Source organism: Pan troglodytes, chromosome 6 (assembly GCF_028858775.2).
Source record: "Pan troglodytes isolate AG18354 chromosome 6, NHGRI_mPanTro3-v2.0_pri, whole genome shotgun sequence".
Classification (NCBI taxonomy): domain Eukaryota; kingdom Metazoa; phylum Chordata; class Mammalia; order Primates; family Hominidae; genus Pan; species Pan troglodytes.
Genome location: NC_072404.2, coordinates 84,532,964 through 84,552,476, shown reverse-complemented (window position 1 = coordinate 84,552,476; position 19,513 = coordinate 84,532,964). Strand labels below are relative to the sequence as shown.

General features: G+C 48.9%; 1 protein-coding gene and 1 long non-coding RNA gene across 9 annotated transcripts in view; one reads left to right on the top strand and one right to left on the bottom strand.

The window, feature by feature from the left end:
- LOC112207942 (protein CASP-like) overlaps positions 1–19,513 on the top strand; it is a 69,419-nt gene that overhangs the window by 26,666 nt on the left and 23,240 nt on the right. For 4 of the 8 annotated variants that reach the window (XM_063814544.1, XM_054655827.2, XM_054655825.2 and 1 more), the window contains one exon: positions 4,518–4,588. The exons of 2 other annotated variants lie outside the window; for them this stretch is intronic. In XM_063814544.1, the coding sequence (XP_063670614.1) occupies positions 4,518–4,588 (71 nt within the window). Of the gene's footprint in view, positions 1–493; positions 688–4,517; positions 4,589–19,513 lie in introns of all 8 variants that reach the window. 2 more of the 8 variants (XM_054655830.2, XM_063814545.1) reach the window with 2 other exon arrangements.
- LOC134810456 (uncharacterized) lies at positions 13,043–17,833 on the bottom strand. The gene is made up of 2 exons (XR_010158549.1): positions 17,502–17,833; positions 13,043–15,077 (listed from the first exon to the last, which is right to left on the bottom strand). It is a non-coding gene; the product is annotated as an uncharacterized LOC134810456 (long non-coding RNA).

The following is a 19,513-nucleotide window of genomic DNA, read 5'->3' as shown; positions in this document are numbered from 1 at the left end:
GACTAAATGGTGGAGCCAGGACTAGGCTCCCCTCCCGGCCCCACCCTCTGACTCACCCCCTCCCCAGAGAGCAGTTTCTGGGAATGTGCTAAAAACTTGGCTGGCTTCCCTAGCTGAATCCTGTGTTAAGGATGTTCTGCCCTAGGAGTCCCCGAACTCACAGGCTGTGCTCCCATGGGGAGGGATGATGGGGATGAGAAGGGGAGGGTTTCATGTGCCCTTAGGGGCTGGAGCTACAGCAGAATGGCAGGTGTTGAGAACAGTCCAGCAACCCCCAGGCAGGGAGCCTTCTTTTTTTTTTTTTTTTTTTTTTTGACTTTTAAGACAGAGTTTCACTCTGTCGCCCAGGCTGGAGTGCAGTGGCCCAATCTCAGCTCACGGCAACCTCCACCTCCTGTGTTCAAGTGATTCTCCTGCCTCAGACTCCTGAGTAGCTGGGGTTACAGGCATGCGCCACCACCTCACCCAACTAATTTTTGTATTTTTTTTTTAGTAGAGATGGGGATTTCACCATGTTGGCTAGGCTGGTCTCGATCTTCTGACCACCACCAAGCGATCCATCTGCCTCGGCCTCCCAAAGTGCTGGGATTACAGGAGTGAGCCACTGTGCCCGGGCCCCAGTTTCCTTCTGAAATGGAGTGTGCTGTAGGATTCTTGGCATGTCACGGGAATCTCAGGCAAATAGAGGTGATTATCTACCCAACAGGGTGTCATGAGAATCAAATGAGAAAACTGTGGGTGCCAGGAGTCCAGGAGGCATCTAGTGGGTGCTAAAGGCTGTCATCTGGGGTGTGACATGGAGAAATTCCATTTTTGAATTAATTTATTTTAAATTTTTATTTATTTATTTTTGAGACAGGGTCTCCCTCTATCACCCAGGCTGGAGCACAGTAGCGCAATCTCAACTCACTGCAACCTCTGTGTCCTGGGTTCAAGCAATTCTCGTGCCTCAGCCTCCTGAGTAGTTAATCATGCCCAGTTAATTTTTTTGTATTTTTGGTAGAGACAGGGTTTCACCATGTTGGCCAGGCTGGTCTTGAACTCCTGACCTCAAGTGATCCAGCCGCCTCGGCCTCCCAAAGTTCTGGGATTATAGGCGTGAGCTGCTGTGCCTGGCATTGTTTATTTTTGTTTGTTCTTTCTTTTTTTTGAGACAGGATCTCGCTCTGTCACCCAGGCTGGAGTGCAGTGGTGCAATCACAGCTCCCCGCAACCTCCATCTCCTGGGCTCAGGTGATCCTCCGAACTAGCTGGGACTACAGGCTCATGTCACCACTCATGGCTCCCTTTTTTTTTTTTTTTGTATTTTTTTGTGAAGACGGGGTTTCACAGTGCTTCCCAGGCTAGTCTCGAACTCCCGGGCTCAGGTGATCTGCCCACATCAGCTTCCCAAAGTGCTGGGATTACAGGCATGAGCCACCAAGCTGGGCCTATGTATTTATGTTTTTTAAGAGACAAGGTCTCACTTTGTCACTGAGGCTGGAGTGGAGTGGCATGATCATAGCTCCCTGCAGCCTCAACCTCCTGGGCTCAAGCAATCCTCCTGCCTCAGCCTCCCGAGTAGCTGGGACTGCAGGTGAGCACCACGATGCCCGGCTAATTTTTTAATTTTTTTGTAGAGACGGGTTCTTGCTGTGATGCCCCGGCTGGTCTCAAACTGACATGGAGAAATTTAAGATACTGCGGTGAATCTAGCCACTGTTTGGGCTCCCAAGCACAAGAACCCCCTTTGTCTCTGTCCAGGGGCCTCCTTCTCCCGGCTCCCAGCAGAGATGCCAACAATCTGTCGCTGGCTCTCCCAGCCTTGTCTTGAAGAGGGATTCAGAGTGTAACAGTTGCAGTGGCAGCACAGGGCGTCCCATGTTGGTGTGAGATGAGGGGTCTGGGGCCAGGGCCAGCGATGGGGGTGTCTGCACCAAGCCACTTGTACAATGTGATGTGCGGCCTTCATGCCTGATTCTCGGGAGAGTCTGTGACATACTAGATATCCATCTAATGAACGCTTTTTTGTTTAGTTGGAGCTGGTTCTTGCTGCTTTGAACCAGAAACTGGGAAAGCGTGGCACAACAAAGCTAAGGGGCTTGTGGGTGGCATTATTGAGGGTCTACTGCTCTGGAAAAGGGAGGATTTCATTTGTTTACATCTGTTTTGTGCAGCTATACTCTAGAAGGGCTGGGGACCAGGTCACTGTGGGATCTAGAACTCTTGGCGGAGGTGGTTGAAGGCTCTGGGGGAGGGAGGGATGTGCTGGCTGGACTGTTGTAGGGAAACCAGCCATGGTTTAGGCCCCAAGGGCCTCTCTTGGAAGGCTGAGGTGGGAGGATCTCTTGAGGCCAGGAGTTCGAGACCAGCCTGGGCAACAACGTAGCAAGACCTCATCTCTACAAAAAAAATTTGAAAAGTAGCCGTACATGTTGGCTTGTGCCTATAGTCAAAGCTACTTGAGAGGCTGAGGCAGGAGGATTGCCTGAGGCCAGGAGGTCGAGACCAGCCTGGGCAACATAGTAAGACCTCATCTCCATAAAAAAAATTTTACATTAGCTGTACATGTTGGCTTGTGCCAACAGTCAAAGGTATTTGAGAGGTTGAGGCAGGAGGATTGCTTGAGGCCAGGAGTTCAAGACTAGCCTAGGCAACATAGTGAGACACCATCTGTACAAAAAAATACAAAGTTAGTGGTGCATGGTGGTGTATGCCATGGTCCCAGCTACTCCAGAGGCTGAGGTGGAAGGATCACTTGCACCCAGAAGGTCAAGGCTACAGTTAGCCATGATCCTACCACTGCACTCCAGCAGGGTCCACAGAGCAAGACCATGTCTCTCTCTAAAAAAAAAAAGAGAAAAAGAAAAAAAAGAGGCCAGGCGTGGTGACTCAAGCCTGTAATCCCAGCACTTTGGGAGGCCGAGGCGGGTGGATCACCTGAAGTCAGGAGTTCAAGACTAGCCTGACCAACATGGTGAAATCCCATCTCTAAAAAAATACAAAAATTTGCTGAGCATGATGGCAGGTGCCTGTAATCCCAGCTACTTGGGAGGCTGAGACGGGAGAATTGGTTGAACCTGGGAGGCAGAGGTTGCAGTGAGTCGAGATGGCACCATTGTACTCCAGCCTGGGTAACAAGAGCGAGACTCCGTCTCAAAAAAAGAAAAAGGATTACAAGACTGATAACGAGTAGGCTACTAGGACTGGGGGAGCTGACATTCTCCTGAATGTTGGTGGCCCTGTACTCAGAAACAGCCACCACCTCGGGAAACGTGGCAAATCCAATGGACTTTCTGCATGCCCCTGTCTTCTGGCCTGGAGATTCCTTTTCTAGGAATTTATTCTCAGCTGCATTTGCTCCCATGCAAAATGTGTGAGCCATGCAGTTGTCAGGTAAAAGCAAATGTTGGCAACAATTGGCCTGTCCACTAACAGGGAACCCAGACCTGTTGAAGAGAGATGGTATGTCTGCCCAGTGACAGAGAGAATGGGCATGCTTGCTTGCTTGCTCTTTTTTTTTTTTTTTTTTTTTTTTTTTTTTGAGACAGGGTCTTGCTCTGTTGCCCAGGCTGGACTGCAGTGGCGCGATCTTGGCTCACTGCAACCTCTGCCTCCCCCAAGATTCAAGCAATTCTCCTGCCTCAGCCTCCTGAGTAGCTGGGACTACAGGCGTGTGCCACCACGGCCAGCTAATTTTTGTATTTTTAGTAGAGATGGGGCTTCAGCATGTTGACCAGGTTGCTCTCAAACTCCTGACCTCAGGTGATCTGCCCGCCTCAAGTCTCTCAAAATTCTTTTTTTTTCTTTCTTTTAAAAGACACATTTTCAGCCAGGCACAGTGGCTCACACCTGTAATCCCAGCATTTTAGGAGGCTGAGGTGGGTGGATTATGTGAGGTCAGGAGTTTGAGACCAGCCTGGCTGATATGGTGAAACCCTGTCTCTACCAAAAATACAAAAACTAGCCGGGTGTGGTGGTGGGTGCCTCTAATCCCAGCTACTCAGGAGGCTGAGGCAGGAGAATCACTTGAACTGGGGAGGCAGAGGTTGCAGTGAGCTAAGATCGCACCACTGCACTCCAGCCTGGACGACAGAGTGAGACTCCATCTCAAAAAATAAAAAATAAATAAATATAAAAATAGAAGACACATTCTCCCTCAGTTGCCCAGGCTGGAGTGCAATGGTGCAATCATAGCCCACTGCAGCCCCAAACTCCTGGGCTCAAGCAATCCTCTTGCCTTGGCCTTCCCAAGTGTTGGGATTACAGGCCTGAGCGCCTGGCCGGATGTTTTCCTATGTATAAATATGTATGACTCTCCAAGTTAAAAGAAGTGAAACTGTAAGTGTAAACTGTAAGCTACTATTTGTGTATAAAAGAAAAAATATATATATATATATATGCTGATGCATTATAAGCAGAGACTGCTGCCAGAACAACTCACAAGGAGCTAAGAACACTAGATGCCTGTGGGAGGGAATCTGTGTGGCTGGGTGAGACTTGTAAGACTTACTTTTCTTTTTTTTTTTTTGAGACAGAGTTTCACTCTTGTCGCCCAGGCTGGAGTACAATGGCGCGATCTCGGCTCGCTACAACCTCCACCTCCCAGGTTCAAGCGATTCTCCTGCCTCAGCCTCCCTAGTAGTTGGGATCACAGGTGCCCACTACCACGTCCAGCTAATTTTTTGTATTTTTAGTAGAGACAGGGTTTCACTATGTTGGCCAGGCTGGTCTCGAACTCCTGACCTCAGGTGATCCACCCGCCTCAGCTTCCCAAAGTGCTGGGATTATGGGCATGAGCTACCACGCCCGGCTAGAGACTTACTTTTCATTGTAATAATTGCAAACTCTCAGTATCTTTTGAATTTGATCAAATGTGCATGTACCATACAAATAACAAAATAGGAAAACAATATAACAGAAACTAGAATCTGTGCTAGACAGCCCCCCACACACAATATCTCCTGTGTACTTTGTTTTTTGAGACAGAGTCTCAATCCTTTACCCAGGCTGGAGTACAGTGGCTGGATCTCAGCTCACTGCAACCTCCCACTCCCAGGTTCAAGCGATTATCCTCCCTCAGCCTCCGGAGTAGCTGGGATTACAAGCACCCACCACCATGCCCGGCTAATTTTTGTATTTTTAGTTGAGATGGGGTTTCGCCGTGTTGGCCAGGTGACCTCAGGTGATCCGCCCACCTCGGCCTCCCAAAGTGCTGGGATTATAAGCGTGAGCCAGCACATCACAATATCTCCTGTGTACTTTGGGCAGGTGTTTCTGCTCTCACGACCTCTTTGCAGTCGATGAAACTGAACCAGCTCACAAGCTCAGGAAGCTGCCCAGGGTCACCCAGCAAGGGAGTGAGTGGTGAAGCTGGGTCCCGACCCAACTCTGCAGTCATGCTTGCGACAATGCCCTCAGGGGAGCCAGCTCCCCAGGGCCAGTCACTGCTGTGCAGGGCCCCAAGACTGAGCCATGAAGATGGATAATTCTAGAAACTCCGCTCTGGACAGAATCTGTGAGAAGGTTCTCGCCCCAGTGGAAAGACCTGCCATCAGGGAGTACTTGGGAGGCCAACCCTGGCAAACCTGGCCCCGCCCCGGTGCTACCTGTCTGACCTCCTGACCCTCCAACAGGAAATCTTCCCACTGTGAACCTCATCGAGGTCCACTGTGGAGGGACGCAGGAGGAGTAAATGAGGTGACAATTGAGAAAGCCGCTGCTCCCAAGCAGGTGCACAAAAAATCAAAACAAAAACAGGTCTCTCAGACCCAAAACCTCTGAGCTTTGAATTAAAATAAAACACATTTACTCCACATATTTTTTAACAAAAAGAAAACGTCACATCAGGAAACTCTGATTTTGTGGTAGCTGACATGGTGTTTTCTTGTACGTGAATAGAATCCTGACATGTAGTGCACGTTGATGTATAGCTTTAACTGACCCTGGGTTTTGCAGACCAGGGTTTGTTTAATACACTCCATTCTAGGCCAAATCAGGACAAAAAAAAAAAAAAAGAAAAAAAAAGAAAAGATCCGAATCTAGGTATTTTATAATCTGCTTTTTAACCTCTAACCGCAGAGCACGCTGATCAGACCTCATATCTTGGAGGTTTAGGAGACAAGTTAGAACTGTAGCATGTACCTGTTAATTTTGTTTAATTTATGGTGTCTCAATCTGTCTGTGCGTCTGCATGTGTGCAAGCATTGAAAGAAAGGAGAGAGTAGTCCGGGCGAGCACAGCAGGCAGTTCCAGGGCCAGATGGGCCCATCCCCAAGTAGATAGCAGTCTACGGATCTCTCTCTGGCACAGAAGGCACCTCACCTCATACCACTCTCCTGGACACCTGACGAACTGAGCCCTCCCAGGGGAAGATACTCCCCAGGCCTGGGCAGGGCTTACATGCGCACTCTCTCTCTTCTTTCCCTTTTTCTTCCCACCGCAAGCACTGATGACCCTGTTGAACTCGTGGGAAACTTCCTTTCTCTGCAGGAGAGAGAACGTGGCATTCTGGGCTCCCCACTCCCATCCCTGTAGAAATGGCCCAAACTCACACCAAAACGTGGATGCTCTTCAACTTCCAAACCTACCATTTGCCCTTCTTTCATTTCGCCTCTTAGTTCTTTTTAGCACAGTTTTAGGGCAGTCTAAGTACAAACTGAAAGTCTAACTTGTCTCTGATTCCTCCCTTGTCTATGTGTATATGCGTGAGAATAGAGGCGGGTGAGAGTATGCGTGCGTGTGGGTGTGTGCAATTTTATACGTCTGTGTATTTTCTTAAGTACCTGTGCACACGTAGAGTGCATTACTGCCACCTTTTTCAATAAGCTGTTTTATCAGTTACGGCTTCTACAAGTTTGCTAATTTAGACTTCTTTATTGCCATATCTTTAAACTAACAATAGATGATTTCGGTATATATATATATATATTTTTGCTTATTTATAGGTGCTGTATTTTATTATCTGATTGTTAGGAAGGGATGAAAGGGGCAAATATTCTTTAGAGGGATAGACTGCCGGCAGTATTGGGTATAATTTACAAGATGTAGTTGTCATACTGTATATTACTGATTGAAAACTTCTTTTTTTTTTTTTTTTTTTTTTTTTTTTTTTTTTTTTGAGACGGAGTCTCGCTCTGTCGCCCAGGCTGGAGTGCAGTGGCGCGATCTTGGCTCACTGCAAGCTCCGCCTCCCGGGTTCACGCCATTCTCCTGCCTCAGCCTCCCGAGTAGCTGGGACTACAGGCGCCCGCTACCACGCCCGGCTAATTTTTTGTATTTTTAGTAGAGACGGGGTTTCACCGTGTTAGCCAGGATGGTCTCGATCTCCTGACCTCGTGATCCGCCCGCCTCGGCCTCCCAAAGTGCTGGGATTACAGGCGTGAGCCACCGCGCCCGGCCGATTGAAAACTTCTTGACCGTATTGTGTATCCTTGAAACCTTTGTCTTAGGTCAACATCTTTGGATGACATTTTAATGGTGCATTCATTATTTCTTAAGTTTAATTAATATTACTTTTTTTTTATTTGGGGGGTGGGAGGGAGTTATAATTTTAAAGGTACGCTCTGGCTGTTCCACCTCCGTGTGCTTGTTAATTAACTTGTAGGACTTTGACTGTAAGATGTGAAACCACGTTTCTTGCATGATGTTTTAGAGATTATTTCATTTACAGTCTTTTAACCTGCAGTTGCAGCACTTAGTTCATGTTTTCACAAATTTCGAGAGTCACTACACTAAAGACAATGCCTTTTCATGAATAAGAAGTTTTCAGAAGGCTCTAGGGGGCTGGGAGGCAGGCTGTTCGTTTGTCTTTTGTTGGGGGTATCATTTCTGAACTTGAAATCCAGTTCAGGGAGAAGAGAATTCAAAATTAGAGGAGCTTAAGGGGACACGGGTCAACATCTAGCTCAATTCAGGTGCATTGAGAAGAGTGAGTTCCCATCGGTGACCCTTAGGACAGTGAGTGGCAGAGCCCTGACGACTGTGGTGTCCTCTCCACAAAACCCTCAAGGGACTTTTGTCATCATGTGTGATGAATCTTTAAATATCGTCTAATTTTCATAAGAATGAAAAGAAGTTAACAGGAAATAGTAGGCTAGGGTTTAGTTTTAAAGGCATGACTGTTATTTACAAAGGTGTTAAATCTGAGGAAATTGACAAATACAGATTTGTCCATTCTAGTGGCCAAACAGTAACAGTCTAAAATGCAGTCATTTTGACCCTCCCAAGCAATTTAGTCATATGTGTTGTTTTCTCTTTTCTGTTTATACTTCTTAGATTTTTAACTAGGTTACTGTTGGTTCCCATTCTGTCTTTTTTGCCAGACTTACATCTGGTGCCAGATACAATCAGTTGGTTAAATTTTGCTTGCAGTTCTGTGTATTTTTTTTCCTCTATTATTTATTTTTTTTAAAAAAATAGAGATCCTAACCTTAGATCTTTGATGTGAAGCTAGCACTGTCTGTAATACTTGTAAGAGCTGCCACTAAAATAATACAGCAATCCGTGGCCAGGGGAGCACCCCCTCCTGGTTGGGCCCCTCAGTTGGAGTCTAAGGGTTAATCTCTCATCTTGCTAAGCAGTATTCAAGTGCCTTGAACAGTGTCCCCTCGGCATGGCTCCCCTTCAGCAGGCTGGCATTCCAAGCAGTGGCCCCCGCAGGCAGCCGACCCCCTTCCTCTTCACGCTCTATGAGTTTAAAAAGCTGATTTGTACCTCTCCCCTGGGGGAAACGGTTCCATATAAAACACTAACACTTAATTACAAGCTCCATTATGCCATTTTAAATGGCTTCTTTTTGTTAATTGGAGGCATTGTTCATAACTTAAGGCTTTTGCCATTAACTTAGCTGGCTAAGCAGAGGCTCGGCGTAAAATCAGTGTTTGCATTTAGCCTCTTGACCCGGAGTTCCGGCCCAAGCTCCCTTGTGATAGCCGAGATGGCAGGTGTGTGAGTTCTGTCCTAGACCTGTGCCCAACTCACTTCCACCCCAAAGGCGTCTTCTGTCCTCCTCCCCAACCCCCGAGCTCCCTGGTAACCTCCTCTTGAACTTCGGTATCAGTGAAGACATCTGTGGTTTCCGCTCACCAGACCTCTCTTTAGAAAGGGTTATCAGAGCCATGGAGCTTAGCTCAACTGGATTCTTCTAGACGATCTTAGGAGGCATCTTGGCATGAGGCAGCTTCTAAGCATCTCCTGGGACAGGATCGGGGTGACAGCCCAGGGATGCATGCGTGGGAGAACTCTCTGAGAAATGCCAGGATCGTGGCTCACAGGGGCCCACCATCAAAACCTGCCACTTTGTGCAGGTAATTGAGGCAAAAGATACCAGTCAACAGCCTCCCTGGGGTAGATCCCTTGTACCTCCAAAGTACAAATACCTCCCTGCTCAGTTTCCTTCCTGTCGCCATCTTTGTTTTCTTCCCATTGAAAAACCATCCTGTCTGATGTGGACGTTCAGGTCTGCTGGTTGGCGGTCCGGGCCCAGAGTGCAGCAGAGCTCTGCGTTAAATATTCCTTTCTGGCCACCGCCCAAGCCCAGGTGGCCAGCTCTCATACCCTATCTCCCTCCTTGGCCAGGGCCAGCATCAGGCATGCAGCTCATGACCAGTTTACACAGGCTGCAAAGAGATCGCTGTGGGCCTCGGCTGACTACTTTAAGATTATGCCACAGCCAGGCCCTAAAAAGAGAGGGGAACAGGAGTCCCCAGGTGAGCTCTCTCATGGGCAGGTGCCTTCCCGACTAAGGTTGGACTGGATGACTTTGTTCCTCCTGCATGCATGTCCTTTGATGCAGGGGTGATCAATGAACTCTGTTGACATTCTATGCAATGTTTTTTATTCCTCTGATTTTAGCAAAGCAAATCTTACTGAAAAATAGCAGAGCCAGGGGAACAGACGCATGTCCTTCTGGGAGTCACACAAAAGCAGAGAGATTTTGAACTGAGGGGTGACAGCCTTTGCCTTAAATGCAGTATGACAGGCGCTTCTTGGCAGACCAGTAAAAACAAAAGCCCGTAGACCTTACTCATCCCAAGGCCGACAAGCCAGCTGTACAGGGTGAGATGTAGCAACACGGGGCATGAGCGGTGGGCGTGCTGGGCTATTTGCTGTGGTACTTTAGGCTGGAGGTTTGGCTCCTGTGCTGCCGGTGGGGGGCCCTGTCCCTCCCCAGATGTCCTCCCTCTTCTTCACACTCCTCATTGTCCCTTCTACCTCACTAACCTGTGTTCTCCATCTGATGTCACCCAGAACCACACCCCACAGAACTGTGAGGCACGTGGGCTGGAGAGAGCAGAAAAGCTGCCAGCGCAGCAGACACGAACATCCCTCTGCCTGGTGGGCCGGCTTTGGGTGTCTCTCCTTTTGTGAGCGCAACACGGACAAACAGCTGTGCTCTGCAAGGCACACGGATGTTTCCCTTCCACCTGTTCCCAAAGCTCCAGCAGCTGTTTCTTTTGCAGGCAGGGCGTGGTCTCGGGCCTCTGAGGGTCTTGTCTTTGGTCTGCCTTCCTTTCTGTCCAGTCCTGCTCAGCTGTTAAGATCCATCATGGCCATTATCCTTGTCCCGGACTACCCCAAAGTGGCCACATGAGGACACTTCCTAAGATTCCCAGCTGGCTTTGGGGAACGCTGTAGCTCTTGGGTGTCTCTTATCTCTGGCATGGTTTTAGCGTCACTGCGAACACTCCTTTGCAAACATCAAACATCTCAAAGACGGAAAAGGATAGATGGCTTCCTCCAGCCTACACGCCCCATCCACAGTTGCATCACCCTCTTATCCCAAAAGAATATGCCAGTTCCCATCCAGCACCGAAGAAAATCAGCTCCTGGGGCTGCTGGTTGGAGGTGGGTCTGTCCACTGTGGGGGCCAAAGTGTTCCCCTGCTGGAGACAGTTTGCAAGTAAGAACCTAAGGATGGGGACAGCATCCTGTGCTTGGGCATTGACCAGCCAAAGCTCACATTTAGAAATCCCTCAGTGCTTCTGTGGTTTCACCTGGGCATCGATGACATTAGGGAAGCCTTTGTGACCACAAGGGCAGGGCTTGTGCCCTGAGTGGCAAGGTGGTGACCTGAGGCCAGTGTGATGTGGTTGGATCTCAGCGTGTACTGAATGCCAGTCTGGCCGGCACACTCGAACGCTAAGAGAATGGTCCGATTTGATGATCTTATTTCTATTTCGATCAGGTTTTGACTTTTTGTAGATGAAAACTACCAGGGAAAAGGGGAAGCAGGTACCCAATAAAGTTTAGAAAGATCCAGTCTGTGAAACCCTTAGAGATGGGCTGAAAGTTAAGTCCACAACCCTTGGGCTTAATCAGGACGGAAGAGGAGGGGGTGTGGGGGGCAGAGCGTAAAACAAGCCCCAGCCCTACTCCCAGCCCCCCAGCCCAGTCTTCCCAATCCCAGAGGCCCCGGCGGCCTGTGCTCCTCACCACCCTGGTCAGGGGAATGGAAGGAAATGCAATTTCCGCCTGTCTGCCCGACTTCCAAAAACTGCCTCCTCCTGCCCAGGTGTCTCCCACCACCACCTTCCCTCCAAAGATAACCGTGTCCATGCCATCCGTGGCATCATCTCGAGTTTTCATTTTTGGGTGAAGTGACATTTAGCTTTAACAAGACATTTCCAAAGTGCCTAGTCTCCTCCAAAATGCCAACTTTAAAAGTTGGGCATTGTAGGCGAAAAATCCCGAAAAAAAAAGACAAAAAAAAAAAAAAAAAAAAAAAAGGCTGGCGAGAGAAAGACATTTGGCTATGCATAAATGTGCACTTCCCCCATGCCCCCGTTCTTAAACTCTTAAGATGCCTTTGAGTTGCTTTTCATGAATCCTTTTAGTTTACCCGATAATGTTAAGAAAGCATTAGTCTGCGTTACTGTAATTTCTGTAGTGTTTACGCTTTAATTTCTACCACAAAATATGCTATATGCTATGTATCAAGCTTTCTGTAATCAGAAAGAAAAGGTGCCTTATATCCCAATGTCACGGCTACATCCCTATGGAAATTAATCAGAAGCACAGTGTGTACGGAAGCATTGGGACTTCTGCTGGTGAAACAAGAGACCATTCAGCAAGACACATTGAAGTGGCACGGAGCTGCTTTTGTTTTATAATTCTTTTTTCCCCCCTTTTCCTCCTTCTTTTTTATTATTATTATTTTTTTTGTAGTTTGCTTTAAACAGAAAGCACTTAAATAGATGACTATGTGTAAAAGCTCTGTGCAATTGAAATCATTTTTCTTCATTTTAAAAAAATAACGTATTGCACACCAAATGAACTCAAAGTAAGCTTTAGACCAGGACGATTCAGGTTATGAATGAGTTTGTTCACTGTAGTTCCGTTTGTTCATGAACCGAAGGGAAAACAGGCCTCCCCAACTCCCTCCAGTCTCCCAGCCTGCCTCTTGGTGACCACTGTGCTGGGCGTGCAGGGCCCGCGGGCTCTGGCTGGAGCCGCTGGCCTGACGAGGCAGGATAGGGAGTGTCCGTGATTCAGAAGCTGAGACCCTTCCCCAGTGTCTGAGGCCACAGCCATCCCTTCCAGCACTTAATCTTGTCTTGTTGAAATGGACTGACTGCTACTGACCTGCCGGCGTGCGTGAGGGTGATTATAAAAGGATGTTTCCTTGAGAAAAAAAAATATATATTTCTATCCTCTTCTATTTATTATTAGGTTAATCATTTAAGTACTTATCAGGAGTGTATTGTTATTTTGTGTTTTGTTGTCATAAATGCTTTTTGCTGTCACTCTAGTGGTTACTATCCTCTGCCTTCCTCTCCTCTCCTACTCCCCCAGAGAACCAAGGCGTCTGGGGGATTGACTGGGGGGCAGAGGGGGTTTCCCCAGCAAAATCAAACACCTGTCTCCAGAGTAGCCACTCAAAAACTGGTGGTCTCTACGTGTCTAACTTTTTAAATGAGAGTGTTTATGAACAAAAAAATTTACCAACGTGTGAGGGAGTTGCTGAGTTGAAGAATGCTCGCTTGAGGAGCTTCAGAGGAATCTTAGCAAAGCCAAGTTCAGTTCCCCAAAGCCTCCTAGAGCCTCTGGTAAGACTTCTGGGTTCATGAAGTTTCGGCGAGCCGTGGTCAGAGAGGGCGCGGTGGCCTGGCCAAGACTTTACCTCCAAGCGAGAGAGTGATTTCTTGCAAGGCCCGCACGGGTTGATATGTTTTGGTTGGTTTTTTGTTGTTGTTGTTTTTCTTGCGTACAAAGTTGGTCAAAACCATCTTTCAAAGCAACAGTGTTTTGTAGTACCAGGCTGTGGCTTGAGGGCTCACCTAGGAGATCATAGGCAGAGGGCCCCTTTCCCCTATAGGTGGTTCAATGTGGAGGAAGGTTGGGTGTGGAGATTGCTTGCTGTGGCCCCAAGCTCAGCCAGCAGGACACCCAGTTGTTGCCAATCGGGTGTGAAGGTGAGGCGCCCTGCCTCGATCCCATGGGCCCAGCAGAAGGAAACTTACCCCAGGCCAAGGCAAGGGCCCTGCTCACCCCAAGGTAGGCTGGGAAGAGCATCTCTTTCCATATCGTCACCTCCCCTTCTCCAAGATTGCCGGGGGCCCTGATTTTGTTCTCTCTTTGAAAGAAACCCTCCACTGAAACAATGGTCCCCATCTCCCCAGAAGCCTTTTTTTTTTTTCATTTTTCTCTAATTAGTCTATGCATTTCTCTCTCTCAAACCATCTTCTGCCTCTTCCCTTGAGAAAACGGGCATCTCACGTACCCCCATCTGAGACCTCTTGGAAAAAAAAAATCCCGTGTATTCTGGAGATGTGAGAATTCACCCAAAATTCTTAAAACATTGGAGAATAGCTTGTTATAAAATAAAAGTGGGGGTAAAAAGAAGGTGGTTTTCCCCACATCCCTTTGCATTGAATAAGAGACCTAGTTCTTTGTGTTTGTGCAATAACTCTTTGCTGCTTGCCTTGAAAGCGGGTAGCACCACGCTCCTGTCCAGACTACTAACAGCACAAGACACACTCACAGGGTGGCGGAATCTTCCGGAAAACTCTTTATAAGCTCAGCTCCCCCCACCCCACCCCCACTCCAGCATTTTGTCACGTCTTACATTTTAGCAGTATTTTATATTTTCTGTAACGCACCAAGTCTTAGATCTTTCTAGAGCTTGTTCATCCTCACAATCACAGATTTTTTTCTCCAATCCTCACAGAGACCCAATTGACCAAAAAAGAAAAAAGGAAAAAAAAAAAGGCATCTTTTTTTTTTTTTTTTTGTACAAATCGCTTTGAGATGCCTCTGGTGTGTTGCTGTGTGACATCTCTCTGGTAACATTTTCTTGCTATTTGTTTTTCTACATTAAGAGTCAAAGTTGACCTGGCTGGCGTAGGGGTGGGGGAGGCACCCGTCGGCCCCTTGGTGTTGTCCCTCTGTCTTTGGTTAGCCATACGATGTTTGTTCTCAGCACTGTACAACGGTCCCTATATAATACGGAGAAGCAATATCACTGTATGAGACTCACACCATGTATTATTATTCACTAGCACCGTAGGTGTGATAATTGAAGTAAATATCTTTTATACAAACACAAGAATGTGAGTGTTGTTTTTATTTAAAGTGCTCTGGCCTGAGGACGAGCAGCAAACACTGTCATTCGGGGTCCAAAGGGCACCTCAAGAATCGCCGTTCCCGAGGTCATCCTCTTTGCACCTGTCCGCAGGTCCTCGGGCGTGTGGCTTCCGGGCACACAGAAAACCGTGTGGTTCTAGGATACATGGGGATCTCGGGCACTGCTCTGTCAATCTGCATCTGGTTCACAGGAAGGGCTTCACCAGGGCCTGCGTTCCTACTTGCTGTTGTCACCAGCACTGTTTGCCTACCCTTGAACCAAGCCCTTGCCCTCCCTGGCGTCCGCTTCCTTGTCTGTAAAATGGAGACACCATCGCCTGTCATATAGGCTTGCTGTGGGGAACCAGGAATGGTGGCCAGTGCTGGTGCAGCACTGGGCTGGTGGTGGCAGCCCCAATCGATGGCACTCGGGCGACCAGGACTACGGCCAGTCTCCTCTGCCGTGTGGCCTGCAGCTGGTCAGTGGCGTGGCCTCAACCTTCTGTGTGGGGGTCTCACTGTGCCCCTGACTCCTGATGTAACAGAAAGACAAGTGAAAGGCACCAGTTAATGCTTGCGAGTGGGACAGTGGCTTGCGGGTCTCTGGAATGATGGGGCTACTGAGAAGAGTCTCTTTCCAGATGGCGCTCGGGCTGGACGTGGGGGGAGAGCTCTGCAGAGGTGGCTGTTAGGCTTCTCCGCGCAGTTGTGACTCAGAGGCTGTTGCTCGTCTTGGGTTGGAAAAGAGCTGTCTGCCAGGCCGATGTGTGTCTGGTGGAAGTGGGGGATGACTTGGTCGCGTATTAATTTGGAGATTTCAGATTGTGAAATGTCCACATGTGATACAGAATCGTAAGCCCCTCTCCCAATTCAACTGGATTCAATCCTTCCTCCAGTGGGAGAACCCAGAGTATGGGATGGAGACACCCCCCAGTGCCAGGTGCCCTCGGCAGCCCCGTGTCTGATGCAGTCACTTAGGGCTGGGGGTGTCTCTAGAGTTGCCCAAAATGCTGGTCCCCTCAGATAGGAGAGGCCTGCATAAAACCCTAAGAGCTGGCCCGGCGCAGTGGCTCACGCCTGTAATCCCAGCACTTTGGGAGGCCGAGGCGGGTGGATCACTTGAGGTCAGGAGTTCAAGACCAGCCTGGCCAACATGGTGAAACCCCGTCTCTACTGAAAATGCAAAAATTAACCAGGCATGGTGGTGGGTGCCTGTAATCCCAGCTACTTGGGAGGCTGAGGCAGGAGAATTGCTTGAACCTGGGAGGCGGAGGTTACGGTGAGCCGAGATTGCGCCACTGCACTCCGGCCTGGGCGATAGAGCGAAACTCAGTCTCAATAAAACAAACAAACAAACAAATAACCCTAAGAACTCTGCCAATTTGGTATTTGACAGACTGAAGTCTAATGTGGTTAATTTTTCTGTTTGCTAGTTTAGGTATGCCCCTATGTATTTCATGATCTGCTAACTAAATTAAAATAAGAAATGTTAAAAAAAAAAAAAAAAAAGAGGAAGGAAAGGAAGGAAGAAAGAACAGTTGGGCACAGTGGCTCATTCCTGTAACTCCTATAGGCCCAGCACTTTGGGAGGAGGTCAAGGCAGGAGGATTGCTTGAGCCCAGGAGTTTGAGACCAGCCTGGGCAACATAGTGAGACCCCATCTCTACAAAAAATAAAAAATTAGTTGGGCATGGTGGCATGTGCCTGTAGTCCTAGCTACTCTGGAGGCTGAGGTGGGAGGATCACTTCTGCCCAGGAGTTCAATGCTGCAGTGAGCTATGATGGCACCACTGCACTCCAGCCTGGGCAACACAGCAAGACCCTAAATCTTGAAAAAAAAAAAAAAAAAGGAACACTTAGCTCAAAGTCTTTTTCCTCAGGAAGTTGAGACAGGATCTCAGTCTGTCGCCACCTCCTCCTCCCAGGCTTAAGCAACCCTCCCATCTCAGCCTCCCAAGTAGCTGGGACCACAGGTGTGCACCACCATGCCTGGCTAATTTTTTGTAGAGAAGGGGTTTCACCATGTTGCCCAGGCTGGTCTTGAACTCCTGAGCTCAGAAGATCCACCCACCTGGTTCTCCCAAAGTACTCAGATTATAGGAGTGAGCCACTGTGCCCGGCCTCCCCATGTGCTTCTAAAGTGAGATTTAATTAAGCAAAACTGCAGTTGCACCTGGTTTTGCAGGGCCAGCTTCAGAGGCAGAAAAAGAGTGAGATTTCATGTTCTGACTGCAATTGGGCGATGCCTCCATTCCAGGCAAATGGTTCAGCCTTGACCTTTCTCCCGTCCCTGCAGTTAAGTGGGTCTGAACAGAAACTTGTTCCTTGCTTTTGTTTTTGTTTGAGACAGAGTCTGTCTCTCTTGCCTAGGCTGGAGTTTAGTGGCGCGATCTCGGCTCACTGCAACCTCTGTCTCCTGAGTTCAACCAATTCTCCTGCCTCAGCCTCCCAAGTAACTGGGCTTAGAGGTGTGCGCCACGACGCCCAGCTAATTTTTAGTATTTTCAGTAGAGATGGGGTTTTACCATGTTGGCCAGGCTGGTCTCAAACTCCTGACCTCAAGTGATCTGCCCACCTTGGCCTCCCAAAGTGCTGGGATTACAGGCGTGAGCCACCACACCCGGCCCCTTATTTGTTATTTGTTTCGTTTCGTTTTGTTTTTAAGATGGAGTCTGGCTCTGTCACCCAGGCTGGAGTGCAATGGTACAATCTCGGCTCGCTGCAACCTCCACCGCCTGGGTTCAGGCGATTCTCCTGCCTCAGCCTCCCAAGTAGCTGGGATTATAGGTGCCCGCCACCACACCTGGCTTTTTTTTTTTTTTTTTTGTATTTTTAGTAGAGATGGGGTTTCACCATGTTGGCCAGGCTGATCTTGAACTCCTGACTTCAAGTGATCTGCCTGCCTCAGCCTCCCAAAGTGCTGGGATTACAGGCGTGAGCCACCATACCCACCATACCTTATTTGATGCTCTGAAGAAACACAATTGCAGGTAGACAGGGTGGCACGACGTGATGATGAGATATATTAGAGCACTTGAATTGTCTGCAATGGTCCTGTGTGCTTCTGTTACAAAGCCCCTCTGAGTGGCTGCCTGGGGGCATGCTGCTCCTCTCCATGGTCCTAACATGCCAGCTTTGGGGGCACACAGCTTGCTGGTATCTACTTCAGCTCATCACTGATTCCTGTGAGGTGGCAGAGGCCTGGGCCTGCATGTACGGACCCAACCAGGGAACTGGGAGGGCTCCACAGAGCTACCGTGATGTTGCCCGGGCTCCCGGCCAGTGGGCCGTTGCTTAGCAACCGACTCATACAGTGTGGAGTGACCGGCCTCCACAGACAGGGGAGACACAGCCTGGGCCCAGCCTTAGGCAGGCATTGCTGAAGTTCCTGTCTTTTCCAAGAAATTCAGACTCTTAGAATACCAACAGGAAGGGCCCTGGTCGAGCATGGTGGGTCATGCCTGTAATCCCAGCACTTTGGGAGGCTGAGGTGGACAGATCACCTGAGGTCAGGAGTTTGAGACCACCCTGGCCAACATGATGAAACCCCATCTCTACTAAAAATACAAAAATTAGCCAGGCATGATGGTGCATGTCTGTAATCCCAGCTACTCAGGAGGCTGAGGCAGGAGAATCACTTGAACCCAGGAGGCGGAGGTTGCAGTGAGCCAAGATTGCGCCACTGCACTCCAGCCTGGGCAACAGAGTGAGACTCTGGCTCAAAAAAATAAAAAATAAATAATACCAATACGAAGAGCCCTTTTTTTTTTTTTTCAAGCAGAATCAAGTATGGATAAGTAATAGCAGAGCTTCCCATTTGGGGCAGTGGTGTGGCCTCCAGGGAGCGGGATTTGAGGACAACCCTCCCATCGTTCAGGGAGGCGTCAGTGTCTCTGTGGTCAGGAGACACTGGCTGTATCAGGATCCCAGCAGCGTCTCTTAGTGGCTGATGACCGTGAGCAAGTCTTAAGTCGATGCTCAGGAAATCTTTGAAAGAATAAATGAGTTTAACTTCCTAGTGCTTCTGTTTCTGTCTCTGTAAAGGGGATATAAAAAGCCAAACTCGGTCGGGCACGATGGCTCACACCTGTAATCCCAAGGCTTTGGGAAGCCAAGGCAGGAGGATCACTTGAGGCCGGGAGTTCAAGACCCACCCTGGGACACATAGCAAGACCCCATCTCTACGAAAATGTTTAAAATTCGCCGGATGTGCTGGCACATGCCTGTAGTCCCAGCTACTTGGGAGGCTGAAGGATCGCTTGAGCCCAGGAGCTCAAGGCTGCAGTGAGCTATAATTGCACCACTGCACTCCGGCCTGGGTGACAGAGTGAGACCCTGTCTCCAATTGAAAAAATAAGAGGTAGGTGGCTCATGCCTGTAATCCCAGCACTTTGGGAGCCGAGGCGGGTGGATCACGAGTTCAAGAGATTGAGACCATCCTGGCTAACATGGTGAAACCCTGTCTCTACTAAAAAGACAAAAAAATTAGCCAGGCATGGTGGCAGGCACCTGTAGCCACTCAGGAGGCTGAGGCAGGAGAATCGCTTGAACCCAGGAGGCAGAGGTTGTAGTGAGCCGTGATACCTCCACTGCACTCCAGCCTGGGCGACAAGGCAAGACTCCATCATGGATGGATGGATGGACGGATAACTCACAGGGTTACTGAGAGGACCCAGGGAGAAGACCTGGAAACCACTCACCCAGCACCCAGTGGCAGGGCAGAGCCTGGAAGGATCCAAGTGAGGCCTATGCAGTTACTGGCAGTGGAAGCAGCAGAGGACTGGCTGGCCCTGCCAGGGTCTTGCTGCCCGTGGCCAGGCCCCATCTCCTGGGGTCTTTAGTCTCCTCTAACACACATGGCCTCTGGGTTTGGCTGTGATGGGGTGGGACTGAGCCGTGGTAGATGCTTACATCAGACGGATTGCAAAGAGGGCCAGCTGTGCCCCAGCCTGGGAGACCCTGCAGCTGT